The 19,907-nt window shown below is 48.5% G+C and overlaps 2 protein-coding genes and 1 pseudogene across 3 annotated transcripts in view; 1 reads left to right on the forward strand and 2 right to left on the reverse strand.

Moving 5' to 3' along the window:
* The first annotated feature begins 220 nt into the window (after window positions 1–220).
* Window positions 221–19,349, forward strand: LOC146181966 (UDP-glucose 4-epimerase-like). Of its 2 annotated transcripts, none has more exons than XM_084576958.1 (10): window positions 221–575; window positions 6,623–6,859; window positions 8,417–8,532; window positions 14,709–14,822; window positions 15,389–15,565; window positions 15,668–15,848; window positions 15,907–15,992; window positions 18,658–18,735; window positions 18,805–18,919; window positions 19,025–19,349. In XM_084576958.1, the coding sequence occupies exons 2-10, from the start codon at window positions 6,733–6,735 to the stop codon at window positions 19,159–19,161; spliced, it is 1,131 nt and encodes a 376-aa protein (XP_084433084.1). In that variant the 5' UTR covers window positions 221–575; window positions 6,623–6,732; the 3' UTR covers window positions 19,162–19,349. The 2 variants fall into 2 exon arrangements, with proteins under 2 accessions (XP_084433084.1, XP_084433083.1); XM_084576957.1 differs by having other exon boundaries at window positions 6,722–6,859.
* Window positions 9,740–12,735, reverse strand: LOC146181967 (uncharacterized; annotated as a pseudogene).
* Window positions 19,350–19,393: 44 nt separating the features above from the next.
* Rpn1 (regulatory particle non-ATPase 1) overlaps window positions 19,394–19,907 on the reverse strand; it is a 32,203-nt gene continuing 31,689 nt past the window's right edge. The window contains exon 21 of the mRNA XM_084576956.1: window positions 19,394–19,502. Coding sequence (XP_084433082.1) covers window positions 19,435–19,502 — 68 coding nt within the window. The 3' untranslated portion in view covers window positions 19,394–19,434. The remainder of the gene's footprint in view (window positions 19,503–19,907) is intronic.

Here is a 19,907-nt window from a genome sequence, read left to right on the forward strand (position 1 = left end):
AGATGTGAGCGACCTCCCCTCTCCCTCTTACCATCCGCCTCTGCCTTGCAGTAGCACTGCCCGCCACGCAAGAGAGCGCGGCTATCAAATAGAGGAGGAAAGCGGCCCGACCAGACGAGGCGGCGACGTCACGTCGTCCTCCTTGCAACAGCCGGCTGCCCTCCTCTCCCGTTCTGGCGAAACGGAGACGAGACACAGCCACCCAACTCAAGGCCCATCCCACTCGGCCACCAGCAGTTAATAGAGAGTCGGGAAAGGAAGTTGTTGCGTCGGTTCGCCCCTTCCTCGCGCAACGAGCGATATCGTCATCCAGTCTCCGGGTGCTAGACCTTGCGCGTGCAGCGCTGAACGGCTACGTGTTGTACGCGAGGCAAGCCAACGTACTGGGTCCTCTCTCGCGCATCTCGAGAACCCCGTGGAACTCAACTACTGTGGGTAAACAACACAGGCACGCATTACCCCCGAGCTCAAGTTGACGCGGCTGCCATCTGCATCCCCGTTTCCAGTGGTACCCTGCCACGGGTGTACCACCCTCCATCGCTTCCTATTCAACCGTACAAGCGACGCAACCAAAGGTAGGTTAATTCTGCCGTCGACTGCGTGCACTGCTGTTTGTACAGCCGTTTTCTGTAGTGAAGCGACGAGCACAAGGCTACAGCTTCCTATGAATTAGGTTGGAGTGCGTACGAATAGCACAGAGTTGGAGGACGTTTGCCTTGCGATCACAAATTTTACCGCATAGCCACAAGAACTTGTAGCACATATCTTCAAGGAGTGCCTTCGCGGACACCGAGGTGAGCGACGTCGCCTTCCGTGAAAAGTATTACGTGGCTGGCTGGATGCGCGCGGGTCTCACTGGGAATCTGTTGAATTGTTTGTTGTGTGCACTCTGTAACGGCAAGATATATAAACTGGGTGCAGGGTTTGTCTAATGAATTTTCGGTCGCCTGTGTCACTGCGTCGAAAGGCGGGTTGAGGTCATGAGGCAAACGCGAAACACGGTCGGACAGGTTGTAGTTTGAGGCTGTCTGGAGCGGGGCCTCGACCTGCAGGCACTAACAAGGTAGGGACAGAGCTTCACGGAGGACTGAGAAACATCGCGATGTGTATAGAAGCGTCAACTTAAGGTCCCTTTAGAACCGTGTCGGCGAACATACTGCGGGCATATTACCAAAAAAGCAAGTAGTCGTAACGTGTAACGTCCAGATGTACTGTCCGGAGAGGTAACTATTTATTTGATGGAGCTTGGACCCGCGGTCTACGGCGCCAGAAATTTAAAACGAATAGAAAAGCTGTACAAGTCTGCCTGCATTTTGGCGGAGGGAGTTTTGTCCAGCTCCGCTTACGTCTGATCGCGCAGTCTTCTGGTTATGGTAAATGTGCGAAGGGCCATCCTGGCCGAGCGTGTTACAGGTGGTAGTCATATGTGCGGCACAGCGGAGCATCCGGGCATACCCCCGGGGCTGGGGCAGGTAGGTCACCGCCGCTTCCGGGGGGGCTAGCCTGCCACCGAATTTTTATCTGTTGTAGGCCGTCATTGCACCCGCCACCGTTTGGTGGTGGACGACGGCTGTTGTTGCGGAGCGCGCTTTCTCTCCGTCTTCCGTTTCTTTCTTCTCTATTTTCTCTTCTGTCTGTTGTTGTTGCTGTGGCTGTAGGAAGAAGGAAAATAAAATGCACGGGCCTGCTACTAGCTCTGTAGCTGAGCCACCTCCGCTGCCTCGTGCGGACAGAAGAGAAAGAAGAAATGAAAAAGAAGAGGGAGAGAAAGACGCGCGCCGCAACAACAGCCGTCGTCCATCACCGAAGCAGTGGCGGGTGCAATGACGGCCTACAACAGATAAAATTCGGTGACTGGCTAGCCCCCGCCGCAAGCGGCGTTGACCTACACCGTCCCAGCCCCGTAGGGCCAGGAACTGCCACCCTTCACTCCCTCCCTTTGCGGAGGCGAAAGACATCGAGACCTTATGCTGTGCTAGTCATAAAAATAAAAGAGAGCGAGTTGGTCCCCACGAGATTAGACCACGTGATAGCGTGCGGTGATATCTACTAGCGTGGCGCGCGCATGCGCGAATGGGCGCTGTGCGGGGCCCGCCGCGGCGTGATTCCGTTCTCTCAGGTCTAGGGGCTGGGACTGGTAGGTCACTGCTGCTTGCGGCGGGGGCTGACCTGCCACCATATTTTTATCTGTTGTAGGCCGCCATTGCCCCCGTTGCCGTTGCGGTGGTGGACGACGGCCCTTGCCGACACGCGTCTTTCTCCCCCTCGCAATCAGTTTTGTACGCGTAGAGTTCATGATACGCTGCGTCATCGGGCAGCACACAGACATTTTCGCAGTCACCTTCACCATAAGGCGGGTTACACAGGGTGCCTCCTCTGAGCAGCGTCATCTGACGATAGATAGCGGAAATGTTGTAAAAATGAATCAGAGTGCGTTTAAAGCCTGCTGTTCTCGTTGCCTCAGTGGCGCAATGTTTGATTACTACTTAACTGCGCACTTAGCGATTAAAAAGTGCGTTCGAATATTGTAAGTGCAACATTTTTCTTATTTCTTTTTTAAATTACAACATTAATATAAGCTACCAGTATCTTTCCTGGGAGGGTGTCTCCTTTAGGTTGCATCATGTGATGTTTTTAATTCTTAATAGCCACGAAATCAGCCGTGAACAGAACCACGAGGTAACAGCATGACAACGGTAACACTAACTATTTTCACCGTATTCATTTCCTGCCTTTAGTGAGTGTACGTTACCTCTCGGTTGCGTTCAGAGACACCCCACGGTAACAATCGCCGTTTAACCCGCTGAGAGGCAACCAGTGAGGAGAAAGAAGTTGCGGGACCCTACTGTTGAGGAGACGGAGCGCCCCGCAGCACGCGCACCACCGGGGAATCGGTGCGGTAGCCCATGCTCGCCAAAGCAGAGAGCCGCGCACCCGCGCCAGGGCAACACCACCTAGACTACTGCCAGGGCAGACGCGCGCACTAAAACATACCGACATCAAAACATAGGGACTGACTTGGAGAGCGGAAAAACGGGGGAGGGAACAGCTTCCTCGGAGCTTGGCTTACGCAGGTTGGCCGCGTGACGTCACGCTCTCACTTTTTTTGACCTCCATGCCTCTATATGTTCCCGCTGCGGGAGCATGTCAGGAACACTAAGTGATTGATTTATAGGAAGGGAAAGGCGCGGTAACTGTCTCACTTGTTTTCTGTGGACGCCTCAACCGCGCCGTAAGGGAAGGGAGGAAGATGGGAGTGAAAGTGGAAAGAGAGAAAGGAGCCGTAGTGGAGGGCTACGGAGTAATGTCGACCACCTGGAGATCTTTAACGTGCGCTGACATCGCAGCACACGGACGCCTCTTCGTTTCGCCTCCATCGGAACACAGCCGCCGAGGTCGGGTTCGAACCCGGGTACTCCGGCACAGTGGTCGGGCGTCTTACCACTGCACCACCCCGGCGGGGCAGTATACGCTCTGTTGTTGTTGCGGCTATAGGAAGAAGGAAAAGAAAATGCACGGGCCTGCTACTGGCTCTGTAGCTGAGCCACCTTTATTATTACTATTGATTTTGATTTTTATAGGAAAGGAAAGGCGCAGTAACTGTCTTGTTTTCTGTGAACACCTCAACGGCGCCGTAAGGGAAGGGAGGAAGGTGGCAGTGAAAGTGGAAAGAGGAGCCGTGTGGAGGGCTACGGACGGAGTAATTTCGACCACCTGGGGATCTTTAACGTGCGCTGACATCGCACAGCACACGGACGCCTCTTCGTTTCGCCTCCATCGAAACGCAGCAGCCGAGGTCGGGTTCGAAACCGGGTCTCGCCGTTGCCTCGTGCGGACAACAAATAGAGAAGAAAGAAAAAGTAGAGGGAGAGAAAGACGCGCACCGCAAAAGCCGCCGTCCACCCCCTAAGCAGTGGCAGGTGCAATGACGGCCTACAACAGATAAAATTTCGGTGGTTGGCTAGCCCCCGCCGCAAGCGGCGGTAACCTACCGTCCCGGCCCCGCAGGGCCAGGAACTGCCACCCTTCCCCCATGTGGAGCTGTTGTTGTGACTGAAGGAAGAAGGAAAAGAAAACGCACGGGCATGGAGGGAAAGAACTTAAGAGAGGCCCTGACGTCATTTTTTTGAAGTCGGCGCGGCCGCGCCGCGACCGCACGCTGCAACGTCTCTCCTCCTCCTTTACCCTCCGCATTTTCTTTCTCCGCGACGCTCACGTACCTAGTGCCCATAACAACGCTGTTGCTAGTGGCCCGAGTTCTCATAGCAACAGCTTCGCCGTTGCTAATGGCCTGACTTGGCTAACCCTAAATTTTGACGTCACCGCCACACTCTCTCCAATGCATTGGGAATGTCAAGGGCCTCTCCTTAGTTGTTTCCTTCCTCCATGCGCATGGGCCTGCTACTGGCTCTGTAACTGAGCCACATCCGCTGCCTATTGCGGACAGAAGAGAAAATAGAGAAGAAAAAGAAAAGGGGAAGACGCGCGTCGCAACAACCGTCCACGACCGAAACGGTAGCGGATGCAGTGACGGTCTACTACAGATAAAAATATGGCGGCAGGCTAGTCCCCACTACAAGCGGCAGTCACCTACCAGTCCCAGCCACGTAGGGCCAGGAGCAACCACCATCCGTCACCACTGCGGCGTTCTAGGTAGTGCCAATTGAAGGTAACGCCAAATGAAAAGCCGGATGTGACGCCATGATGACGTCACTTCCGGTTGCAGACAATAGAGAGTTTTAGAATAGGGGGCCCCAAGCTTTGGGGCCCCCAAGGAGCTTGGGGCGTCGAAATGCGCATGCGCAGAACGTAAGGCGCGCTTGGGGTCTTGGGTTAACGCTTGGGGCGGCCCCTATTTTTCCAAAATAGCGTTCGCCCAAAGCCGCCGTTGGGTCGCTTGGGTTACGGCAACATGGCGGCGCTCGGCCAAGCGGCGGCCGCTCGCCTCGGCACACATTCGTCGTCACCGCTCCATGGTGTCACGCGTTCATGGAAAACGAAAGGCCAACGAAGCTTATGCTATGTCTCATGATGCCCGCACAACCAAATTTTAGCGATAAAACGTGCTATATTTTCAGATTGCTTCCGGATTTACTGAGCCGTTAGGCTTAGCGAGTTCGCCTCCTTTGGTTGCCATGGGGATCAGACGGCGGAAAGCGCGGAAGGTTCAAATGAGGTTTCCCGGTCTCAGTCTGGATTGACAATTGGCCGATTTCGTCTTGTCTGACGAAAACGGTTTATATAACCGGTAGTCTTAAGATAGTTTTTGCACAATAATAGTACTTTTTGATGAATAATATAACGTTGTTTGCTTTTATATATTAAAATTCTTTTCCTTGGCTACCATCGTGGCGCTGCAATCGACGAACGCAAGCCCGGCTCCGCTGCGTCGGGAAAACCCCTATTCTAAAACTCGCCGCTCGGCTAGCACGTTGCGCTGCCGCGCGCTATTTCCTTGGGGGCCCCAAGCCTTGGGTCCCCCTATTCTAAAACTCCCAAATGTCTGGTGTCACGTGTCACGATGACGTTATATACCAATGACGTCGTTATGACGTCACTCCGCGCATGCGCACAGCTGGTTGAGCGGAGGTGCCACGGCTCAGCACGCAGCCACGCTGACCTCGGGAAGCGGCTGGCGTATAGTGTAGCTCTCGCTATAAAAACTGCGTTGATTTAACCCTACTTAAACCTGGTTATAACTGGCGAAAGCACCCGCCCGCGATATTTGCTCGTTGCCTCCGAGATATTAGTTGTAACGTCCCGGGAAACGGCGTGTACTTGCCCAGGCGAGACAGGCCAGTTTTCGGACATGCAAACGTTCGATTCCGCAGTGTCCCATACTATAATACCGCAGGATCAGTGCTTTCGCACGAAAAATGCAAAAAAAAAAAAAAAAACAAACAAAAAAAACTTACAAGGGTTCAACGCTGCTAAACCAAATATTGAGCGAAAGCATTAGCTGCGGGTGACCGAGCGTTATTCTTCTTCCTTATCCCACATATAAAGCCCCGCTTTAACCAAGCCGTATGAACGTGCCTTAGTGGCCTATAGGGTAACGTGAAAGCCAGGGCCTCAGCAGGCTGATTCTGACATAACCTTCCCATGTGAAACGAGACCTAAGTTGGGAGCTCCTGCCGACCGCTTGACTTGGTAGCCCAGCTCTGACCCTAGTGTCACGCCGGGTGTGACGTCACAGCGTCACGGGGGTAAAACGTGGCTACCAACCGCGCTACGCTGAAGGCTCGAAACCTAGAGTAGCATTGCTTTCACAATAATATGATCGCTCATGCACTTTACTCTTCAAATATGCGTACGTCCTGGCCCATTGATTTACCCTTGACGAAAGCAGCGCGCCCGTTCGATTCAGTGTTTGCGTATGCATCATTCTGAACCTTCTATGCCGCACATTTTAAGCTGTCAGTTACTTTGCAATATTCTAAAAGTTGCTTTCGCACAAACTAACCCTGTCAGGAGAACAGCCTTTGAATTATAGATTACTGCTGGCATATTCCAAGCCATTGGGTTCGTGGTGGTATTAGAGGCACAATATAAATGTCTGTGCTATATATATTAACTTTCCTGCAAACTTCCTCCTGACATCAACCTAAAATTGCGGCTACAGTTTCCACAGACGCAAAGCCGCCTACGGGAATACCTGAAGGGGCCACAACGACAAGTCCTCGTCCCTACCGCTTGGTAAGCGAATCTTCTGGCTGTGCAGGTGTGGTCAAGATGAGCGGCGCCAGGACGGTGTTCGTGACCGGCGCTGCGGGCTTCATAGGCAGCCACACGGTGATCGAGCTACTGAAGGCCGGCCATCGGGTCATCGGCATCGACAACTTCGCAAACGCCGTTCCAGGTATATCACGCATGTAAAACCGCGAGTCACTTCGGCCATTCGTTTCTTACGACCTCTAATGAGCTCATATTGAAAGTCTCGCCTTGCTGATGGAGCGGCGGGAATTACAGCTCCAAATTGTGCACAATCGATGAAAGGTTCATGGATTTAGTAACGCTTGACTGCGGAAAAACCGCGTCCTGCAAAAAAGAAAAAAAAAAAGTACCAACACCGGCTCTTTTCTCGTGAAGTGGTTGCCTGTTAGTCTAAAGCCGCATTTACACTGGCGACTCGATTCAAGGATCGAGGGGGAGACCCGAACAAGCCGCCAGCTATCCATTTGAGCGTGTTGCGCACTGCCTAATTTCGTGCGAGCCAATCCGCGACGCTTCCGCCTCCTTCCTATGGCGGGAAAATTCGAGTGCATGCTCGCGTGTGTACGACTTGCTGCGCTCATATGAGGGATCACTGTGAGGACGAAGCGCACTCACTGGTATTTAGTCGTGCTCGCGGGCAAGAGACGATTCCATGATCTACTATCATGAGCAATATGGGCAAGAACGCGGGAACACGTGGCAGATTGCTTCAAATTCAAACCCCCCTCTTGGCGACACACGGCAGCCGCTTTCAGCAAATATGTGGAGAAGGTTCGCCCGTTAAGCAATTCCGCCTGCACCCCATGCCGCGCGTATCTTTCTGCAATTCAATGTGATAACGCTTAATTGATCCTCGCAAGGTTTGGCAATGCGCCGCGCCCGCATGCTACTGCAGAACACGGCCGCAAGATGCGGGCGCAATGAATGGTGGCAGGGCAAGTTCCGAGGCATGGCCGAGGGCTTTTCACACGCGGCTTGATTTAGCTAGCAAGAATCGCTGCATGCAGGCCGCGCTTGAACGGAAGTTCACCTCTCAAGCGGTCACCATGAAAGCACTGGAAGTGGTTCCTTTCTAAATCGGCTGTTTGTGAAACCCCCATCACATTTAACTTAATGAATTTCCCCTACACTGAATACATGCAATTTCGCATAATTCATCCTTTAGACCTTCTCATGACCCTCGGAGAAACCGGTTTGACTGTGCTGTTAAGGTGGGCTGTCAACTTTCATTACTACGAGCGCAGTCCAGTGCCCAATACGGCAGTGCCTTTAACCCCCCACCCCCCTGTGAAATTGTATTCACGCACTCCCGAGTAGTGCTGCATGATGGCATATATCGCTGGCTTCACCTATCTGCAATGCATTTTTTTTTAAATCTTCAGCGCCGGTCATGCAAGCCCTAGCAATTGTATAAGTCACAATAACCTCATACAGATTTCTCATACTAAACTCATACAAATCTCATACACTCTCATATATTTCTCATACGTTGAATGACCTTTGTATGATATTATACGAGTTTAGTATGAGAAATTTGTATGAGGTTATGACTCATAGGCTTTTTTTGCTAGGGAGACGCATATAACACGAGAGAAAGCCCATCGAGAAAACCGGGGATTGGAAGGGTCCAACTTTGTACGCACAAGCGAAGCCTTTCCAATTCAGCGTACGGCAGTGCCGCCCATGCAAGCTGTCTTTACAGGGGAAAACGGTCAGGCAGCCAGCTTGGAGCGGGCGCAAGAACTTACTGGAAGGACGATGGAGTTCTACCCGTGCGATCTGCTCGAGAAATCATCCCTGGAAAGAATCTTTGACAAGGTATATGAAGCCGTCACCGTAGTAGCACCTCGTGATGCCGCGGGCTGAATTCAGGATTACGAAGCGCAACTCTATTATTCAGCTAGTGCACTGTGCGGGCTCACAAGTATCATTAGTAAGGATGCATAAAAGTCAGTAGTATTCCGCCACATAATTCCTCCGTGGCAGGAACTAGTCCTATGTTAACATTTTTCTAGTCACCTTAATAAGCTAACCATCAGCTAAAGAATTTTGATCTTGTTGGTTGGAATAGTCTAATATGTCTTGTTGTCCAGTGTAGTAACAAAACCGCCGCATTCTTATACGGAGCTTGTATGAAGCAGTGTAGTGCGTGCCGAGTTCACAGAGTACCATGTCGCTTTCGACGGTCCACTGAGAAAACACGAGGCTGTTCGTGCGCTGCCCTTGCGTGCGTGCAAGATGTCGGCAGATACCTGAAGAATGTATGCGTCGATGCTGTTCCCGAAAAATGGGCGTGCTATAAAGAAATGCAAAGCACTGCAGACTGCACTACGCGTCAGGACCTGTGGCTTCCCGTCGACATCGCCGACGTTCATTATTTCAAGTTACGGATTGGCGCCGGTCTCGCGTCTCTTGGCCCGTGCGAGCCATTCACGTTGGCGTCGTTAGAAGGATCCTTGGCCTTCTCGCAATCGTACAGACATTTTTGGAATCGTGAAGAACCTGCAGTCGGCCTGGCCGATCGCGCCAGCTGAGTCGTCTGCTGCCAACGACATGGCGGATTACCCAGCATGCATCGCTTTATGAAAGTTTCCAGTTAGCAACATCGCCTCTAGAAGGATGCCTGCGGCATCGCTCGCTTATCCATTGGAGCCAGTATGCCTTCAGTTGCGCGCGGTCGTCGAGAGATGGCGCTAGATACGCCCCTATCTTTATAAAGGGTGTTTGGGTGGTGCGGTGTCGAAGCGGGAACGGCTACCCGGAAAGCGCATGCGCAAATGCGTGTTGCAGCCGGGCGCCGTAAAGATCCCTAAATATCACTTCAAGTAGAAAGGAGAAAAAGGGAAAGATAAGGGCAGCAGGTTTTCGGAGCATACAGCAGGCATCTTTCTAGTGGACGCGATGTTAGCAACTGCAGTTTATTTGTTGTATCCCATGCATGCTGGGTAATCCACCGCAGCCCCGCACTGCAGCGCAGCCACGTGTGCATGGTCGCGTAAATTTCGCGTCCACGATGCCGGCCGACTGCATGTTGTTCAGGATTCCAAGAAAACACCTGCGCGAGTGCAAGGCAAGCTCTCAGCAAACCTGATGCAAGTGGCCCACACGAACCAACAGACGCAACATGCAATTTCGAAGCGTGGCCACAGGTGCAGTCGTCCGCGCCTAGCGTGAATGGGTTTACGCCGCGCACTGTTTTGCCTTTTCTTCGTATCAAGTTCGATCTTCCGTGCACAGCATCGACAGGGAATCTGGCAACATCTTGTAAGCACGCAGGGGCAGCGCACGAGTAACTGTGTGCGGGTTTTGACCAAGCTTCCTATAACTAGAATTAACTTTACAGTGGTGGCGCAGTCATTTCAAGTTCTGGAGCAATTTTTGGAGCAGAAAAGTATTCATTTTGGAGCACCTTTGTATCAGAATGACAATTCTGGAGCAATCTGGGAGTAGCACGAACAAAATAGAGGAGCCACCCAAGATAAGGTTCAGCCATATGTAGTTATAAAAAAATACAGCAAAAGTGTTCACAAAGATGTACAACAAAAACATTTTATTAATGCTGACACTGTCTTGCATCCACGCAAGTATGGCCAAATGTGCTCGACTAAATGTCCAAAGAGCATGCTCACTAGAACCATTCTATTTTTCTCCAAATTGGCACTATCTCAACGCTTCTTGGTATTTTTGCACAAATTCATCAAGCTCACGAAGTGAATCAGCAAGGCTAGAATTCCTTTGTTCCAACAAAGCTTGGCCTTGTTGAACCTGCTCCAAGCTTTTGTTCTTCAACCCAGAAATTACTTCTTCAGCCCTCGTTAGGGTTGATTGACACGATGAAACCTCTTTTAGTTGCTTTCGTGGCCATTTTACAACGCAGTCATCTCCACCATCTGCTAATGCGCCAGGGTTTTTTAAGTCAGTTTCTCGGCTCCGAATTCTTTCAGCATACTTAGCTCACGCTCCTTTTATGCTTTGAAGCTGCAGTGATAAATGCACCTTTTTGGCATCATTGACGTATTTCAAATCTTCACTTGTCGTAAGCCATCGATGCTTTCAATACACAGTGATGCTAGACTTTCAAGCATTCGTTTCTTTAGACTGAAGTCACGCTCACAGCCAGCATTGCCGTGAGCATTTTAGGAATGTAGTGCTAAGAGACAAGGACACAAAATAAAGGAAACAACATTTCTGTGCCCTTTTCTTTGTGCTACGTTTCTAAAATGCAAACACACCAACTTGTCCAATTCAGCATTCTTGTGCAGTTCCTTGCAGTGAGATAGAGATAACGCCTTTACCAGTTTGGAAAGCAAAGGGTATTTAATTTCACCAGTTGCACTCTTTTCTTGGAATGCTTTTGCCTACTGAACATCAATATGGCCATTTTCAGCAAGATGAATGTTGTTAGCCAGGTCACATTTTAGCATATGCCACTCATCTACTAAAGCAGACACTTGATCACTTTGGATCACCAGGCAATGTTGTGAGGATAGCATTCACAATGACCGCACTTCAGCATCTACATTGCAAAGCTAAAGTCCCAAAATAACTGCATTTTGAAGAACTTTGTTGTTCAGAAGCAACTTCTGCAGTAGGTCCTTTGAGCAAGCAATGTAGAATGCACATGCACCAAGGTGCAATCACTTTCTTTGACTTGCATCCCATCCCTCTGTAGCCTCCTCAGTATCCATGCCAACTTCAGGTTTTATTTTCAATAGTGCAGGGTCCTCCACATTGAGCGTCTTCAAGTCATCTGCAGTTTTGTTGATGTAGGCTTCACTTCACAAAAAGCATTAGGATTCGCTTGATCAAGGACATCAACTTTACAGATGTAGAAGTGGTTCTTCCTTCTGAAATAACTTCTTGAAGCCCGAGAAAAGGTCTGCACAGTTCCCCAAGAAGAGCGCCTTTGCATACAGGGATTTATCTGAAAATGCCGATGAAAGCTTGTTGTGAAGGTTCTGAGCATCCAAGCGCTGTCCAGGTAAATGACCCTTGTGGAAATATGTTTGAAATGCTTTAAACTGCTCTTGTACATGACAAAGCGAATCTTGAAGAGTCAACCAGCGATTTGAGACGTGCCTTACAAAGACACGAGAAGAAATTCGCAGTGCATTTTGGCATTCCTTAATGCTTTCACTATCTACAGAGAGTACCCTTGAAATAGATGTTTCTCACAAGCTCCTCTATTTCTGCACCGAATGCCTCCAGACCCTTTGAGAGGGCATTATGTACTTTGTGCCAATCGCAGTGGCCAACATCCACTAGGCCTGATGTTGTGTGATTGTAAAGCTTGTTTTATATGCTTTTCATGACCTTTGGGCCATCGCTAAAGAAGCAAATAAGCCCTTGCTTCGGAAGCTCTGCCGAAGCATCTTCAATGCATTCAACAATTTCCTCTGCAGTCCCACATCCAAGATGAAATGATTGGAGGTCGTCGACGACCACTTGCTGTTGCTTGTTAGAAAAGTACCTTACAAGTACATCCAGTTGCTGCACCCTTTCCTCGGGTTTTGGGGCTTCATCAACCATTACTGAGTACACATTCGGGTGGCAGAGTTTGCTTACTACCCGAGATTTGAAGTAAGAGCTGAGCCCATCAGAAACTATGCGCAACAATTTGGTCTTGCCATAGCTAAACCCCTTTGCAACCCGACTGAAAATATGCACTGGTATATTTTTGTTTCCGTCTCTCCCCAGGAAAAAGGTACAGGCTTGCAGACGACGGACATGCTTTCGATACATGACCTTGAGAGATATGTCAGTGGTCCCATGTGAGAAGTCCAACGTGCTTTGCTCTGGCTTGTGGCTGCAGGTTTCCATCTTTGGCCCTGTGCTTTGCAGCCTTCAACGCTGCATAGCGTTTGAAGGCTGCAACTCCATGCATAACACATGAAATGACTGCATTGCAGAGCATACAAATTGAATCTGTTTCTTTAGTTCCCCTCTTGCACCACAAATGACGTCATTGTTGGAGTCCACTTCATTGAGGATGGATTCATGAAATTTCATGCTTCGTCCTAGAAAGACAAAATTTTAAGCATTACAAACAACAAGGTTATACATTTTAATCAGGAAAATAAATGATTCCACATTGCACATGTTCTCACTAAAATTTTATCGAGAAACAAATCTCCTGAAAAAAAAAAAGTCTTCTGCGTGGCGTCTTGCTAATGGACATGTTAACATTCCTGGTTCATTAAGTTCAACATGCCTGCGTATAACCAGTTTCACATGCAAGTGTTATGGCAAACTTGCTTACAAGCGGTGTGAATCGCTGCAATATTTATTAATATAACAATACCGATTTTAGATTTTGCATACGTGCAGGGCCAATCACAGGTAATGCGCACTTTTCTGGGAGAAAAATGTTAATGGAACCCCAAACAAGAATGTCAACTTATCGAACTATGCCTTTGCACACACGTCACTTTCATCCCATAAGTGTAAAAAGCAGTACTTACGCTTGTTCATCAGGGCTCCCACGAAGAGTTGATAAAGTAACTGCCAGATATATTGTGCAAACTCCATAGCCGCGGTCCCTGTAGCGAAACAAGGTCTCACTTGCACCTTCGTTTCTCTTTACGTGTTCATTGAACTGGCTGCTAAATTCTACCATCCACCAGCACCCTGGGTTGCCAACTGTAGAAATGTTTTATGAGGTTGCCAACTGAAAGCTTGAATGGTTCTGAACATATTTATTTTCTTGTGACAGCCTTCTTTTTGGCGCAGCTAATGTGCAATATTGATCAATTTGCCAATTTTGGAGCAGATTGCCACAGGAAAATGTAAATGTATTAGAATGGCACAAACTGCAAAGCTGGAGCACCACTGACTTTATAACCATTACAGTTCTGCGCCTCGCTGTTGGAACCCGCAGTAGCTCGCCATTATTAAATTCATATCATTCTTTTTTTGGCCAAAGAAGGGAGATAGTGGTTTAATTAATAGTTAAAAATTTTCCGAGATCACTGCAGAATCTACACAGGAGAAATACGTAAGCCTGAGCATTGCTGGGTTGCCCGCGAGATGCGTCAGCGGGATTCTACGAGTGACAGATATGCGCCTTTGCTGTGAACAAATTATAGAACGCAGGTGAACTCCGACATTTTCAACGCAACACTGGTTGTGTTCGACAAGGAGCATGTGATGTACTGTGTGCAGCAGCAACGCTAAGGCTTTGGCATTTCTCCTCTGCAGTACTCGGAACTTTTCTCACTGCAGCTGGTTGATTACCTTCGTTTACACACTTTCTAACCATTCCCACCCATTTGTGCATGCAAATCACGCCCTTTAACACTCGTTCACATTCAAATTTCCTGCCACCGGAAGTAGAGTACCACATGACCCCTCTTTGGACATCTATGTTACTCCTCCTGGCTATTTGGACTGAAGTTGGCTGGCGGCCATCTTGACTCCCAATTACACACTTAATTAGCTCTAATTACCCAATGAACCCACATCAACCATTTTGTCACATGCACACCTTTCCTTGATGCTCTATCCAACGGTACCATTTTCCTGATATACCAAATACTTTTTTTATAGCTCTGACACGGTCATGCCCATGCGAAGCCCGCTACATAACCATACTGTGCTCATTTACACATTAATAATCAAAAAGTAAGGAAAAGTGTTGCCGGCCGCAGCAAATCCCATCTAAAATCTGAAGCACCCGAGCTGCGTCCAGCGGGAAAGAAAAGGGATAGGGAAAGGATAGCAAGGGGAAGTACAGAGAGGAGCGATAAAAAGAAAGGAAGGTTTTGATTTCCAAAAACATGATTTTTGTTGCCAGTGCAACGCAAGCAATTATGCCCCTGCGCGAAACCGAAACCGCGAACAGCTGAGAATTGGACGCCGCGACACCTGCAAGTGTGCGTCAATCGGCAGCGCATTCTCTCGCTGCACTGTGTGCTTGTTAGGTCGTTAGGTCCGCGATTACTACGCCATTTGGAACTTATTGGTAACTGTTTTCACATTTAATTTCTTGTTTACAGTACAAGATAGACTTCGTCATCCACTTCGCCGCCATGAAAGCTGTGGGCGAGTCCATGCAGAAGCCACTCTTTTACTACAAGAACAACATTGTCAGCACAATAAACTTGCTTGAGGTAAGCGACAGCAACGAACCAATCAGAGCAGTTGGTTGCGGTTTCTACACCATTTCCTTCAGCTCACTCATGAATATCTGAAGGAACTGTGGAAGCAGCACTGCAAACAGCGAGTGGAAGAAAATGGAAGTGCGATAAGAGAGGGCAAGACATGCTAAATGGGCAGATGTAGCTCAATATGTGGCACCGCACCGTGGCAATAGACGACTCGAATAGAACGAAACCAGGTGGCATATTCTGGGAAGTAAGTATTTACAAGTAGCTGTGAAACAAAAGCCCAGGCCTCTTGGTTTCCTTCAAGCAACAGTGATACCCACTTTTGTTACCCTGTGAGCTCCCACTGCAAGGCCTACCTGGATGACATTCTCACTGACCAACTTGTCACTGAGGGAGTTTTGGTTAAAACATAGAAGGCCACGTGTAGTATATAATTAATGTCTCCTTGACAGCTGACTGCTTGAACTTATGACAGATCTAACTCAGCACAAGCATTTTCAGTATACTGCCCATGATATACTGCATGCCAAGCAACGTGAGAGGCAGAAGGATGATTTGCTGTCTTTCAGGTCATGAAAGAGCATGGGGTGTACAGCATGGTGTTCAGCAGCTCCTGTGTTGTCTACGGCAATCCCCAATACCTGCCAATCGATGAGGCACATCCTACCGGCAATGTGACTAACGTGTATGGCAGAACAAAGTATGCCATTGAACAGATGCTTGAGGACATCTGCAAGGCTGAGAAGGTAAAGTAGCTGCACAGGTCTGTGACCCCGATGGCAACAAAGCAGGGACGCTCATTTTCCAGCAGCAACTTCATTTCATATGCATGTTTTTGCCCCATGCAGCAATGGAACATCATTGCGTTGCGCTACTTCAACCCCCTTGGCGCCCACCCATCAGGAAAGATTGGTGAAGACCCAATCAGAGCCTTCACAAACCTGATGCCAGTCATTGGAGAGGTGGCAGTCGGAAAGCGCTCCGAGTTGGCTGTCCTTGGTGGCGACTATGACACTGAAGACGGAACAAGTTAGTGAGAAACATAGTGGCCTAATCGGATCTCGCCACCAATGCTGTTAACACGCAGGTGTGAGAGATTTCATACACGTCATGGATCTTGCTACTGGACACGTTGCTGCTTTGGAGAGGTTGGAGCAGAATCCTAGGTACAAGGTAATAACACTTTGATTTTCAAACTGTGGAGCTTAAAGGGGTCCTGTGACGTTTGGCAAACATGCAGTCTTTAACTTTGTCAGCACAGTATGGGACATTGTGATGCCTCAGCACCCCAAGAGTTTGCCAAAATTGTGTTTAATCTCTTCTCCAGAATGGCTAATTTCGAGCCAATGGTGTCGGAATGCAGCGGTCATTTTCCGCAGCTAAAATGATGCCAGATTCAGTGCTGGTTTCCCGGTTGGTTGGATATCCTGTTAACTTTGTTCCTTTGTACTGTGGTAGCGATCTAAAATATGTGTGAGAGTGCTCTAAGACGTGCAAGGGACAAAACCTGAAATTAAGGCGCAAGAGCCAGTGAAAACTAATAAGAACAGAGCTGGGGTGACCCTTTGCATTTAGCTTTAAACTTTTGAAAAGGCAAGCGCTGCATGCTGCTCAATTTGCATCGAGAAGGAAGCAACAAAAAAGAAAAGCCAGTAAACGCTTCCTGGCCAAAAACGTGAAGGGAAAGACTGAACAAAGAGGCCAGGTTGGAAACAGCTGGTGCACCTTCCAATCCTACCAATGAAGAAACATTCGGGAGCCTAGAGTTTGTCTCCCCTATTCTGTCTATGTCACGCACATAAAACCCTGTCAGAATGCGCGAATGTGGCCTGCTCCGGTGAGGTAACAATTGCATGCAAGCTTCCACTGCACGTGCAAGGACCGGTACTGCCCACTGCTGGCAATGGGTGAGTGAAGCATGTTTCAGTCCTATATTTTCATTTTAAATTTTTTATGCATAATAACTTTCACCTGCATGCTCCGATTTCAATAATTCTTTTAGCACTGGTACCAGGAACGAGAAAGGAGTCTAACTAAAAAAATTGGCTGTTTTAAAAAGTCACAGCGCACCTTTAAAGGGTGTTTCTGACTTCTGTATATTTTGCAGGAAGTCAGGTGGGGTTTCAGCAAAAATTATTTCTTTGTGGTTTCTACAGGGAGAATTCTATGAGCAACCTTGTGCATGCGTAAGATCACAAGCTACATGCTTGTGGGTATGCACTCGCCGAGTTTGCTGTTGTACGAAGGAATGATGATCTCGTTTTTCTGTCATCAGAGGCAAAATTAATGACTGAAGCTACTACAGTCAGCACTTTAGACATGTAATGCATGCACAATAAGTTTCTAATAGTGGTCTGATTGGAGTTGTCAGAAGTCCCTTTTGGTGCAGGATAGGAAACATGCTGCACAGCTTAAAATTTGTGGTTGTTTTCCTAGATCTTTTGTCAATGCGAGCGATATACTAAAAAAAAAAATTGTGGGTTTCAACGCTGCTGAACCGAATGTGGAGCGAAAGCTGTGGCTGCAGGTGACTAAGTGTTGCATTGAACTCAACCAGCGTTCCACTGAACGCATAAAAGTTCACCGGCGTTCTAGGCAGAGTATCCGGGCTCGAACGCGACCGCCGGCGGCTACGTTTCGATGAAGGCAAAATGGAGAGGCGTCCGTGTGCTGTGCGATGTCTCTGCACGTTAAAGATAACCAGGTGGTCGAAATTACTCCGTAGCCCTCCACCATGGTAGGGTGGCTAGAAGGAGAGGTGTGATGAATGCGGCGCACTTTCTATAAAGAGGGGTGGCCCTCAGAGCGTGACAACCACTGGGGCCAAACGGAGCGCTACAGTCTGAGGCACCGTCAGCATTCCAGACGAGACTTGAACGTGTCCAAGAAATGCCACGCGACAGAAGCAGTGGTATGCCATCTAAACACACTTGCCGGAGAAAGTGTGACAGATACTGTGCCTTTCCTTTCCTGTAAATCAATTATATTTATATGTAGCACTGCAACGAATGCTGATAAGAGGCAAACGATGAGAAGCAAATGATAGGAGAGGAAGAGTAGGCTTTCGCCACTCTACTCTTAAGAGACACCGCGGAAGACTCTGTAGTGGCCCCGGCACACGTCACTCCTCGGCGGCAGCACCCCTGAGTCACCCGCAGATCCGACAAGGAAAGCGGCGGCGCACCTGTGACGTCATGACTGGTTTCGCGGCGGTGGACGCGAAATGGCTCTCCACAGTGTTGCTTCTGCAACAAAAAATGCATGCCATCGTGCACTGCCTTTTGCTGTCCCAGCCACTACATTGATCATGTCCTGGGCCAATGAGGTGAAATAGAAATTGGGCTGTGCCGATAGCGTACCATGCTATAATCAAGAGACTGCTTCAAATGAAGAATAAAATATGTGTCGCCACTATTGGTCGCTTTCAGAAGTAAACTGTCTGCAGTGAAATAGATTTTTAACGGCAGACCACATGGGCTACTTCCCGTCATGGTGGCAACCTATCCTTTTTTGGTAATAACTGCACAAGTTTGACCAATTTTCTCGGTAAAAGATGCGTCCCTTGCTGTCAGATAAACATCATTGCAGCTAGAGAGGCAACAAAATTTTGTTCTGGTGATCGACATTGTAATGAAGTTGTCCTGTGTGCCCCTTTAAATTAGATTTCCCACGCTTAAATGCCTTCTTTTTTTATATAGCAACAAAGCGAAACCCAGAACTGGCACTCATCGTGCTTCAGATCATTTGCAGTCACTGCTTCGTAAATTTTCACTTGCGGACATTTTTTGGTTCGTCACTATTCATCTCTCGGAAGTTAATTCAAACAATTTTCCCCCAGGTTTACAACCTTGGCACTGGCAAAGGGTACACCGTGCTCCAGCTCATTGACGCCTTTGAAAAAGTGACAGGAAAGAAGGTGAGAGTGATGCGGGAGGCACAGCCAGTGGAACTAGGTCAACAATGCAAACCATCTGCTCCCACACAGATTCCGTACAAGATTCACGATCGCAGACTTGGTGACATACCAGCAATATGGGGAGACTGCAGCCTGGCTGAAAAAGAGCTGCGTTGGAAAGCACAGCATGGCATCGAGCGCATGTGTAAGTCCAGTGTGAGCTCCGGGATCTTTTTCCTTTGTGTAGCAAAATGGGGTCCAGCATGCTAGGGACACTGCAGGGATGCTAATAGATGTTCCCTGTGTTTAGGCGAAGACTTCTGGAGGTGGTTGACATCCAATCCTGCTGGGTACCGCACTGACAACCCACGCACAAGCCTCAAGATCAACACCGAAATTGGGTGCGGTGACTCATCTCTGGCACCAGAGCTCGACTGTGACAAGTAGCAGCAAATGCCAAGAAAGTTGCTGGGCTTTCAGTATTTATATACTTCTGCTGCTGTGCATTATAGACCTCTGAATCACAAACATAGGCCTGCAGGTCAGGTCAGGTCATTTCATTCTATGAACTGGTCACTTCTTTCCCCCCCATTTTTCTCTCTCCAGCAATAAAATAAAAGTGCAATGCAGGAATATGTGCTCTCCGTCTACATTGTGCCATAAGATAAGCCAAGCTCTGTACACAGTTCAACTTCTTTTATTAAGTTAGAGGGGCTCACTTCAGGCGGCATAATTTTCATTCTTCCTCAGTATGACGAAGCCCTCCAGAACAGGCGTGAGGGCAATGTCTGGGCAAGCAGAATCAAGGTTTAATACTTCATCTTCGTGCAAAAAATTATACTCTCTGACTCTTACATCACAGGTGAATATCTTGGCACACCAGATTACCCACTAGAAAAAAAGTTTTTTTTGAGGCAATGTTGCACTTGTTAACAAACTTTCCTACTTGTGAAAGATAAAGCTGCCAAAACAAGGTCTTAGTGCGATAGCACTAATTTCGAGCAAAATTTTCGCTACGCAGCTGCTACGCATAGCAACTGCATAACTGTATTGGTGCAGAGTTGGAAGGTTAATCAACAAAGGCAGAGATTTAATTTTAGTGAAAAATTTGAGTTCAATTTCAGCCAACTACACACAAAGCTAAGCGACAGAAGAGCAAGACCTGTGCAACAACACTTATGTACAGGATTAAA

This window comes from Amblyomma maculatum, chromosome 8 (assembly GCF_055883805.1).
Source record: "Amblyomma maculatum isolate TAMU_Amacu chromosome 8, ASM5588380v1, whole genome shotgun sequence".
NCBI lineage: Eukaryota > Metazoa > Arthropoda > Arachnida > Ixodida > Ixodidae > Amblyomma > Amblyomma maculatum.

Bases quoted from the DNA above. Each gene is read 5' to 3' on its own strand.
- LOC146181966 (XM_084576958.1), top strand. From the start codon at position 6,733: ATGAGCGGCGCCAGGACGGTGTTCGTGACCGGCGCTGCGGGCTTCATA. The intron at 6,860-8,416 runs GTATATCACGCA...CTGTCTTTACAG, and splicing joins CTTCGCAAACGCCGTTCCAG to GGGAAAACGGTCAGGCAGCC. The intron at 18,920-19,024 runs GTAAGTCCAGTG...CCCTGTGTTTAG, and splicing joins GCATGGCATCGAGCGCATGT to GCGAAGACTTCTGGAGGTGG.